This window comes from Oryctolagus cuniculus, chromosome 3 (genome assembly GCF_964237555.1).
Source record: "Oryctolagus cuniculus chromosome 3, mOryCun1.1, whole genome shotgun sequence".
In the NCBI taxonomy this organism is placed as follows: domain Eukaryota; kingdom Metazoa; phylum Chordata; class Mammalia; order Lagomorpha; family Leporidae; genus Oryctolagus; species Oryctolagus cuniculus.
This window is the reverse complement of record NC_091434.1, coordinates 70,131,037-70,142,299: the sequence shown is the minus strand read 5'-3', so window position 1 is coordinate 70,142,299 and position 11,263 is coordinate 70,131,037. Positions and strand designations below refer to the sequence as shown.

Sequence of the window (11,263 nt, the reverse complement as noted above, 5' to 3'; positions counted from 1 at the left end):
CATGCACACATCGAACGAGAACTCGCACTTTATCTGCAGGAACTGTGCGCTTGACCTGGCCTCAGTAATGGCTCTGGAGAGACCCTGATTTCGCTCAGAAGGTGTCAGAGCCCAAGAGTGCCAGGCCACAGTGACTCTGAAATTAATTAGCAGTAGGCACCGATTTCCCATTTTGAGGACAATAATTACTCCCTTTTGCTCGTTAGCCATCCTGGACCTGCTGGGACACTGGCACGTCACCCCAAACCTACAGCATTTGTTTAGGACTCATGTCTTCACTCCCACTCACTGGTTCTCCTCCCACAGGCTGCACAGGCCTCCCAGGTGGGTGACAGCAACCCAACTGCAGCATCACGGCTGCCGCAGCAGGAAGCCGGAGCCAGGGGTCAGACTTGGATACCGTGAGTGTGGGAGGAGGTGTCTTAACCACTCGGCTAAAGCCAGCCTCACTTGTGTACACTTTTTGAGTACAAAATGTCATCCCAAACCCAAGTCACAGAGCAGTGTGATGCTATGGCTTGTTTTCCTCCATTTCTGCATCTGACACCAGCAGGCAGGCATCGATTAGGCAGCAATACGGTGGGTGAGGTGGTGATCTAAGTCTATACTATTGATTCAGCCTCAGGTAGACCTAACATCCACTTTATTCCTCAGCAAAATCTTAAAACTAGGCATTTTCTTTGAATTCAGGACTTTAACAGTTACTTTGAACTTTAGGATTCAGAAAGATGAAAATTCAAACAAAACTAGAAAAATGCGCGGGCAGCACCTAAAGCACTCAAGTACTGCTAACACTTCATTACTGCGTCAGTATTTTTTTACAGGATTTCTATCTTAATCTACAGAGGAACAGGTATAGCCCTCAAGCCACTCCTGATAATGCTAAGTGTTACTCACCCCGGATTAGCGTTGATAATGGTTATTAGTATAACTTAACAGCTTGAAACAACATTTTATACTTGTCTTGAAGTATACTTAAAAGAATTTATTCAGCTGATTCTTAAGTAAAGGAGCTAAGACAGTCAATATCCTAAATCTTGAAAGCTCCTTCTGATGTGATTTTCATAGTCTTTACACTTTAACTGTCATTGTTTATTACTGTTTTGGCTACATTCTCTACAATTTCAGCAGCATCTTAGACAATGTGTCTATGTACAATGAAAAAACAAAATGGCTTGCAACATCAGAAATAAGAGCCACAGTTAAACTGTACAATATTAAGGAGCACTGGTGGTGAGTATAGCCTCCTTTTTCGGCAACATGGACAGCTTACAGGTAAGCATCACAGATATGACGAAGAAAGAAATCCTTAGAGAAGTGAAAAAACAGCATCCTGAAAAAGATCGGTTTCTACCACACAAGGCAGCTGGAAAATGTTCACATTTTAACAAATCTGTACAAACCACAAGAAACTTGTTTATGGGACCATTACCCCACCTTGCTGATAAGAACCTTCTAGAAATGTAGAGTAACCACGAACAATTTATAAATCTAGTATCTATGTGCTCCACAGCCCTAGAACCCAAGAAACTGATCTAAAGAACTCAGTATGTTCAACATGGATCATTTTTACATGCCTTGATTGTTAATGAAAGCCTGCTTTTAATATCTCGATGACGTACAGTCAACTTGCACCTTCAAGGAGCTCATTCAATTTTTTAGCAAAGAAGCAACGTCATTTAGCAGCAATTAAAGCGCCTTCAAGAAGACTTAAAAAAAATACAATATCCAATTAGAAAAGCCATATTTTTAAACATTTGTACAAGAATAAGCTGCTGAAACTTAGTAATTGAAATATGACATCTGTACAGTAATTTACAATAGAATGAGAAGGGAATTTATCATTATCCTGCATAGAACTAGTCTGCATTTGGTTACATACTGTCACTTGTGTTGATGAACAAGGCCTGGTAACAAAAGGAAAAATACCTGTTAACAATTCAAACATGTTGAAGACACTGGAGATGTTACAATTTAGTGAATTCAACTGATTTCCAAACAAGCAGCTAATTTTGTCAAAGGTGTGAAGTATCTAGGAATAATAGCTCTCCCTTTAATATAACCAGTGAAAAAAAAGGACATGTGATTTTCGAGGTACAACTTGGTAAGAGCCAGAACAGGCAAATGACAAAGCCTAACTTTGTCCAAAGATTCTAAGTCTCGCATTCTGTATTATAAAACACAACTGTCACTGTCATTCAGTTCTTACTTTGGTTTCAGCAGGTTAACTGCCGAATGCTGAAGAATGTATCCAGGCACTGTAGTTCTTGGGTTAGAAATATGTCTCATATTTTTTTCCATGTGTTTTTAAATAATGAAAAACTACCCTTCATATTAGAACTCTCTAGTAACAATCAAATGTATTTAAGTATTATAAACGTTATTTACAATGTTCCCCCAAATAAACAAGAAAGCCCATTTCTCTTGTGTCTTAGCGTGGTCTTCCTGTCTCGGTGCAACAGGCCGTCATCCTTCATTCATCATTCACGATCCACTCATACAAATGACGCTCTGAAGAACTTCAGATCATAAACAGTTCTTAACCATGTCCTGCGTACAAACGAAAACAACACTCAAATGCTCTCAACCTCAAGTGTGCATCTGGAAGCGTTTCAAAGATCTCATGCCAATTTTGGAGGAAAGTCAGTAAGTAATTATGCTGGAAGAAGGGGGCGTCGGGGATGCTGTCAGCCCAGCCATGTGTAAGTTTCCTGAAGAATTTGATCTTCTCATGTGTGGGAGAAGATATGGGTCATTTGCCAGTTGGTGCACATCGAATCGATCTTCTTTTCGGTATGCCAAACAGCGTCTTATAAAGGCCTTAAAAAAACAATTAAAATATTTGTCCCTGTAAATACCAATCCACTGATTACTACAGAAGGGTGGACATCTTTAAGAGAAAGTTGAAGCATTAATTTTTTTTGCAGCAATAAAATTAAGCTTTCTACTTTATAGTCTCAAGTATTGCTATAGCTGAATTTATTGCTGCAAAGCTGCATTTTATAAAATTCAGAAAAGTTTTTCTAGCATTTCTCTTCTGCTAAATAATCATCCCACCCTCATGCCATTTTGCTGTCAGTTCAATCTGGCAAAGGGTTAAGACAGCATCTTTAGCAGTATTTTTTCCTAGTGAACATAAAGACAGTCTCTGAAGTGACTGTTGCATTAGGGTGAGGCTGCGTCACTGCAATCTTGAAGAAGCTAAGAGAATGCAATTATTAATCTCCACAAACCAGTTTTACATACAAAGGGTCTTCAGAAATCATAGAAAATGGGGATTATGAGAAAAACATGAATTTCAGATTTTTGTGCATCAAAATAAACTCATAATTTAATTCCATTTTCCATCAACTTTCCTTCCTTGACAACGGCTATCAGAAACAATCTTTACTGAAGTAACGCATACTTTTAGAAGAATACATAAAATGTATGTTAATTGGCAACAGATCAAGGAAAAGAGCTTTATCAGAACAACCTAAGTCTGACTACCCTAACATAGTTGAGTTTTGCTTGTTCTATGCATATGTAAATGAAGTCTGGCTTATTATTTTTAAAGACTTGCTTTATGTGAAATGCAGAATTACGGTTTTTTCCTCTCACTGGTACACTCCTCAAATGCCCACAACAGCCAGGAGCTGAGAACTGCGTCTGGGTCTCCTACCTGAGTGGCAGGAACCCAAGTACTGGAGCCATCACAGCATGAAGCGGCAAGGCTCAAACTGGCACTTGATGTGGCAGGCATTCCAAGCAGTGGCTTAACCTACTATGCTACAACGCCTACCTACATGCCTGGCTTGTTTTACTCAGTACTGTATCTGAGATTAAATTTTTTTTGGTGGTGGGGGCAACATAAAATTTTCTCAAGGGATAACTGTTTCCCTTTTTTGTAGAAAAATAGGTAAAGTATTATGTACCTCCTTTGCTTTAAAATTAGAAGTTAAATTTCCCTAGCTATTATCATTTTATCGTGGTTAGCTGACCACTATGTATAAAAAATGCCCACACCAGGTTAGGCGAAGTCCTTGACAAGCAACGACTTAATGTTCATGGAAAAATGGAATTAGGATAAAATTGGTGAAATCCATGCAGGTATGTTTTAATGCACGTGGAAACCTGATGTCCACCTCTTTTGCCTCCCCGGATTCCAGAACAAATCAGCAGCCCACATCCTTGCACTAGCAATTTCTGTTGTATTACTTACTGTGTTACAAACACAATTCATGAAACTTATTTATATAAATTTAATACCTTGGCTTCACTGCTTACAACTGGTTTTACAGGGAATTGAACTTCTGTGGCTTTTAATATTGTATTTTCTTGAAGAATGTCTTGTTGAGATTGATTGTGACCAAATGGCTTTTAAGAAAGGGAAAAAGATAGAGAAATTAATCTCACAAAATATTTAAACAGACATACAGCATCACTGAAGCTCTAAAATCCTGTCCTCAGTTATTTGGAAATAGGTAAGTATTTTCACAGAAACAAAATTACAATGGACAGCAGGCAAAGACTATGAAATTCCAACATCGAAGAAGCAGAATAATGCTGTGGCAATGTAAGTAAATTAAGGAAAAAGCAGGAAATTAAGCTTCAAATGTATTCTGAATACATAAAAATAAGAGCTCAGGCCTTGGAGAGCGGAGGCCTGGGTTCTGCCTTCCCATGCTGTGCACGATGAAGAGTGGAGTGGTACAGGGACTACACGTGTGTGGCCACCTGTACGTTATGCTCTCTATAAAAAGCAATGAAGGAGTGTGGTGCTTCTCGCTGAGGACGCACACACCCCAGGCCACACCGCGAGTGTGCAACGAGGGGGAGACTCTTGTCTTCTGGTCGCAGAAAAGGTTGGCACTTTTAATAGTTCATTCTTTTCCTTAAAAAGCCACCAGTAGAATGATTCTCATGCACATTTTAGGAGGAAAAGCTTTCCTCGGAAGGCTCTGAACTTGCCTTTAAGAGGGGAAAATACAACTCACCTTCCTTCCGTAAAGACACTGAAAGAAGATGACTCCGACCGACCACACATCAACCTTGTTGGAAATCTTTGGTGGCTCTTTTCCAACTACAAAGCACTCGGGAGGTAAATACCTACAGTTTTGGGGGTAGAAAAGGAAAAGGCACCACTGAAGAGCTTCCAAGGCAGTCTAAGTCTCGGCACAGACGTTTTACCCCCTTGAATCAATGAGGACTCTCACTCAGATTCCAAATCTGAGTCAAAACATAGCCACATTAGGACACTGTAAATAGGAACCCTCTCCAGGCCCGTCAACCTCCACTCAGACAAGGCAGTCCCCTCCTACAGGATACATCTGATCACGTGGTTCAACAAGCTGCACAGCACTCCCAGCCAATGGGATCTCACATAACCTCGTGTCCGTCACATAAAACCCATCCTCTTCAAAAAACAATATACATTTCCAAAATCTATCACTACCTTCCCCCACCATAAGAACCCATATCAGTCTGTCAAAGCAGCTCGCTTGCTTGCTGTGTGCCTCTCTGAATCTCTGCCACCCCACTTCCCTGGGTGAGCATCTTTGCCCCTGCAAGTCTTCCCTGCTCCTCCTGTTAGGACACAGGGGTGTGGTGCCTGCCTCGCTCTGCTCACTGCACTGTTTCAAGCACTAGCAGTGTCTGAGAAAATGCTACTTATACCTCAGAAACTTAGAAAAGCTAAAAATCTTGGAAAGGAATAATGCAGCTAAATGGGGATCTATTCTATGTAAACTGTTCTACACTCACTCTGGAGGCTCACTGAGATGGCAGCAGGATCCTTAGGCCTCTCTGAAGCAGAACCAATGACCAAAAAGTCACTTGTGATGCGAATGCTCTCCTACCTCCAATATCAAGTAGAAACTCCAAGTTAGATGTATAATTTGTGTAGGTATAGGTGTGACTGAATGACACATACTATCTCTCCAGGCTAAAAGGTATAAGCTAGAAAAGCAATTGTAGGAACAGATGGCAAAAACATTTGGAAAAGTAAGTCCACTACTTCTTAGTGAATAATTACATTTGAGACCAGAGAGTGACAGACCAGACTGAGTTTCTTCTACTTGATACAAATACCTGTAGTTTCTGGGAATGAAAGATAACTCCTTCTTGCACAGCTCCTAACATAAACCTCTGAGTCTCATGCCCTCCTGTAAGAGGGCAATTTCTTGTGCCGCCCACATTAGCAAAGGCCTGCGGACATTCAGAATGTGGTGCTCGAGCTGTCTTCCCTGGGGGCCACGGTTCTACCAAGATGTAGACTACTGACTGACAACGTTGATGACTAATTTGAATTATAATTTCACCAGTATGGGGGAAAATCTACATTATCTTATCCATATTCCTAGGAAATGCCACAAGCAGAATCTGAAACTTTAAAATCAACTCCTGTTTCTGGAAAATAAAATCTATACAGACCCATGGCATTTTATGGAACTGGTGACTGTGAGCTCAGACTGCCTATGTAAAAACTGTTCTGGAAACACAATCCTGTTCAGTGAAGCTGGGTATGCTTATTTCTCTTTCATTAAAATTTCATTTCATTTCCTAAGCTAATTTACTCAGAGTAGTCTGAAAATTCACACCAATATAGTTTTTGTCAATACCTAGGTACTCTGAAGGGATGATATCCATTTACATACATATCATTATATATGAAGTCTTTGAAAATCAAGTCCAAAGACCAAGCATATGCCAAATTTATCCCATCTATGATCAACAAAATATTGTGTCCCACAAAAACTATAGCTATTAAAACCTCTACAGAGAAGGTTTGATGGGTTTGCTTGGAATAATTTAAAATTTCAGTATTTAGATTCATAGTAGACACGATTCTAACACTGTAGAAGAAAAATCCATCAGTTCTCCATCAGAATTTCTGGCTGACAGGTACTCAAGGTACTGGTTAATGTCAAGTTTAGACGCTCTCTAGTTTGCTAATACTTGTGGTTAAGCACAGACGAGAAAGGAAGACTCCAGCTCAAAGGCTACATGTAAATACTCATAAAAACAATGGCACCAGGTAACTCTTACCAGTAAGTGCCTGCCCCTTGGGAAGTGAGATCCATTCCATCTACACCATAGCTGTCGTCATCCATAATCTTGGACAGCCCAAAATCAGTGATTTTGATTTCTCCACATGCTGTCCCATCCACCAGAAGGATGTTTCCTAAGAATAAAATACAAAGTTTTTAAAATGACACCGTAAAAAAATATTATTTTTACTATTTTACCTTTGAGAGGTAAATATTTAAAATGTGGTGATGTAATAAATCAACTTTTAATTCTATTAGCAATCCCACTGAAGTTTTAAAAACTAAAAAAGCCATTTTTAAGGTAACTTATGGTTTTTAGAGATTATATGAGTTATTTGATGCATTAATTACCTGGCTTAAGATCATAATGTATAATAGGGGGTTTGATCTCATTGAGATATCTTAGTGCATTCACAATCTGCATTACAATAGATCTAGCTTCCTTCTCAGACATTAATTTGTGTTGCTTCAGATAGAAATCCAAGTCATTGCCTTCACAGTATTCTAACACTGTACAAAATCTGTAACAGAGAAGAAAAAAAATTAGACATAAATATTATCCAGTAATTCAGAGTCACAATGGAGAATACTCCATTGACCATCATAGGATAGGAAAAGCAGAAGCAAATCCATCATTTCTTCTTATATATTTAATTTGCAAGACAGAGAAAGAGATCTTATATCTACTTGTTTGCTACCCAAATGCCTGCTAAATAAAGCCAAGAGCCCAGAATTTATTAGGGTCTCCCACATGGGTTCCAGGGACCTAGTTAGTTGAGCCATCACGTGCTACCTCCTTGGGTGCACATTAGCAGGAAGCTGGAATTGGAAGCAGAGCTCGGACTCGGGCCCAGGCACTCCAAAACAGGACGTGGGCATCCCCAGCAGCATCTTCTTTTTTTTTTTTTTGGGGGGGGGGGGGGAATGCTTTTTTTTAATTTAATAAATATTAATTTACAGAGTACAACTTTTGAATGATAGTGGCTTTTTTCCCCATAACCTCCCTCCCACCCGCAACCATCCCATCTCCCACTTCCTTTCCCATCCCATTCTTCATCAAGATTCGTTTTTCAATTATCTTTATATACAGAAGATTAACTTACTATATACTAAGTAAAGATTTCAACAGACTGTACCCACTCAGACACACAAAGTATAGAGTACTATTCGAGTAGTAGTTTTACTGTTAATTCGCATAGTACAACACATTAAGGACAGAGATCCTACATGGGGAGCAGGTGCACAGTGACTCCTGTTGATTTAACAATTGACACTCTTATTTATGACGTCAGTAATCACCCAAGGCTCTTGTAATGAGCTGCCAACGCTATGGAAGCCTCTTGAGTTCGTCAACTCCGATCTTATTTAGACAAGGCCATAGTCAAAGTGGAAGTTCCTTCCTCCCTTCAGAGAAAGGTACCTCCTTCTTTGATGGCCCGTTCTTTCTACTGGGATCTACTTGCAGAGATCTTTCATTTAGGTCTTTTTTTCCTGCCACAGTGTCTTGGCTTTCCATGCCTGCGAAACTCTCATGGGCTTTTTAGCCAGATCCGAATGCCTTAAGGGCTGATTCTGAGGCCAGAGTCCCAGCAGCATCTTAATTGTTGCAGCCAGTGCCCACCCCAAATATATCTTTCATGCTTCACTTACGTGTCTGTATCCAAGGAGAAATAATCATAGAGTTTAACTATTCTGGGGTGATCCAGTTCTTTGTGTATTCTATACTCTCTGCAGGCATGTCTACAAGAAGAGAGAGTGTTAATTCTCTACGATCATTCCAAATTCAACCAATAAACCATAAAGTGTTGATATTTACTTGTGGTAGTTTTCTTTTTTCTCATCTCTCCAGCTTTTATTAAGCTGATGAATCTTCACAGCAGCATATCTTTGTTCATAAAGGTCAAAAGCCTGGAATTCAAGGCAAAAAAAAAAAAAAAAAAAAGTTATGACCAAAGACCAACTGAGTAGCTGAAGAGACGTCCTTATTTTAGTGATGGCTTTTGCCATAAATATGGGATTAGAATAGACAGTAATTTTTAATGATCATTTCTACTGAGACTATACACCGCTCACATTATCAGAAATAAGACACAAACTCCAGAGTGACAGAAAACCCAAACGTAGATTTTCACATTCAAGTTTTATAAATGTCATATATATCAAGATAAAATAATAAAGCAATTATTTGTTTTTAATATGGACCTGCTCCTCTGTCTGGCACTTCCAGCACACAGCCAGGAAAACAGATGGCTGTAATGCTTCCCCAAAAATTGTTGTTAATGCTTATTATTTTAATCTACTTGAAAGAATGGAGAAAGAAAGAACTCAATCTTCCATCTGCTGGTTCACTCTCCAGATGCCAACAACAGCTGGGGCTGGGCCAGGCCAACACCAGGAGCCAGAATTTCATTCTGGTTTCCCATGTAGGTGGAAGGGGCCTAAGCACTTGAGCCATCATCTGCTGCCTCCTGAGATACACATTAGCAGGGAGCTGGATCACAAGTGGAAGAACTGGGACTCTAAATGGCTCAATATGGGCTTTTGTGCCACAATGCTCACCCAAGTAATGCTTTTTTTGGAGGGTTGGATAAACCTTTTAAAAGATATTTTCCTGGGGCCGGCGCCGTGGCACAGTGGAGCAGTGGGTTAACACCCTGGCCTGAAGCGCCGGCATCCCATATAGGTGCTGGTTCTAGTCCCCACTGCTTTTCTTCCAATCCAGCTCTCTGCTATGGCCTGGGAGAGGAGTGGAGGATGGCCCAGGTCCTTGGGCCCCTGCGCCTGCATGGGAGACCCGGAAGAAGCTCCTGGCTCCTGGCCCAAGATCAGCGCAGCTTTGGCTGTTGCAGCCATTTGGGGAGTGAACCAGCGGACAGAAGACCTTTCTCTCTGTCTCTACCTCTCCCTGTAACTCTACCTCTCAAATAAATAAATAAATCTTCAAAAAAAAAAAAAAAAGATATTTTCCTAGCAACCACCAGCCCCCAACTTTTTTTACTTTTGAAAATTAAGTTCCTAACAATTTTGCAGCTGTTGAAAAAAAATTCTGCATTGTTATTATGAAACTGTTTTAACATACCCAAACATAGAATAGTATAATACACTCTTATGAACTCACCATCCAGTTTCAAAAATTATAAATGTTTTGTCCTTATTTCATTTACTTCCTACTACCCATGCTTCTATCAGCCCCGGGATTATTTTTAAAACAAATCTCACTCACAAATTTTCCAGCGTCTCTAAGAGATAATAAAGCCTAAAGGAAAAAGCCATTATCACACCCAACTACATCCATAATTTCTTAATCTCATCTCATACCCAACCTGTCTCCAAATTTCCCTGGTTATCTCAAAGGATTAATCCTGAATGCCATTAGATTTAACCCACTGTGATTTAGATACAAAAGTGCCCCTTTAAAAACTTAAAAGCTTACGTATTTAGTGAAAGAAATCTCCAATCTCCACTGCCCCTCCCCCCCAATCAATTTAACCTAAAGCGACTGCTTTGCTACAGAATTATAAAGCATGCAGTCAGACATGATATAGGATGCAGTAGTTAAGAATATTATCTCTGGAGTCAAATGAACTTATCAGCTGGCTGCCTCCGTGCTAAGAGACATGTCTCTTAAGTCTCAGTCTTACTGAATTACAGTTGCTAAGAGGATTAAATGGGGTAAAGCATAAAAAAGTGTTCAGAATTAATACATGCCTCATAGTAAATATCCAATAAAGAATAGCTAATTGCTTTACTATTAGTAGCTGTTAAATTTAAAGAAACAATTTTAAAAAAGTAGTATTTAAGACAAAAAGCAAAGGAGCTTAATAAGGATAAAATTCATAGGCAATCACAAAGCACAACCAAAGGAGAAATCTAAATATATTCCCAACAAAAAGTTACCATAAGTGTATACAGGTTATAGTATATTATGTACAATGCATTTTCCTCCCAACATTAGTTAAGAATGGCTGGCTTTTTCCCTAAAGACTGTATTACTATCTGTAATCCAATAGTAATCATACAGCAACTGGTTCAGATTCTTCTACCCTAATGTAAGATGAAAGTTCTTATTCCTTGACTTATAACTTGCTTTTTTATTTCCCAATGCAATGGGCAATCATGAAAGGGGTTGAAAAGAAATGTTACTAACCTTTAGGTGGGTATAAAGTTCAAGTCGGCATATTTTCTGATTTCTACAAAAAAAGTCTACCCACCCCCAGGGCTACAAACAGCTCAAG

General features: G+C 39.5%; 1 protein-coding gene across 3 annotated transcripts in view; it reads right to left on the bottom strand.

Annotated features, from left to right (window-relative positions):
• Window positions 1-626: 626 nt before the first annotated feature.
• TLK1 (tousled like kinase 1) overlaps window positions 627-11,263 on the bottom strand; it is a 151,846-nt gene continuing 141,209 nt past the window's right edge. For all 3 annotated transcript variants that reach the window (XM_002712279.5, XM_070070706.1, XM_070070707.1), the window contains 7 exons: window positions 8,845-8,936; window positions 8,679-8,768; window positions 7,380-7,549; window positions 7,027-7,162; window positions 4,977-5,088; window positions 4,249-4,356; window positions 627-2,820 (listed from right to left, as the gene is read on the bottom strand). In XM_002712279.5, the coding sequence (XP_002712325.1) occupies window positions 2,644-2,820; window positions 4,249-4,356; window positions 4,977-5,088; window positions 7,027-7,162; window positions 7,380-7,549; window positions 8,679-8,768; window positions 8,845-8,936 (885 nt within the window). In that variant the 3' untranslated portion in view covers window positions 627-2,643. The remainder of the gene's footprint in view (window positions 2,821-4,248; window positions 4,357-4,976; window positions 5,089-7,026; window positions 7,163-7,379; window positions 7,550-8,678; window positions 8,769-8,844; window positions 8,937-11,263) is intronic.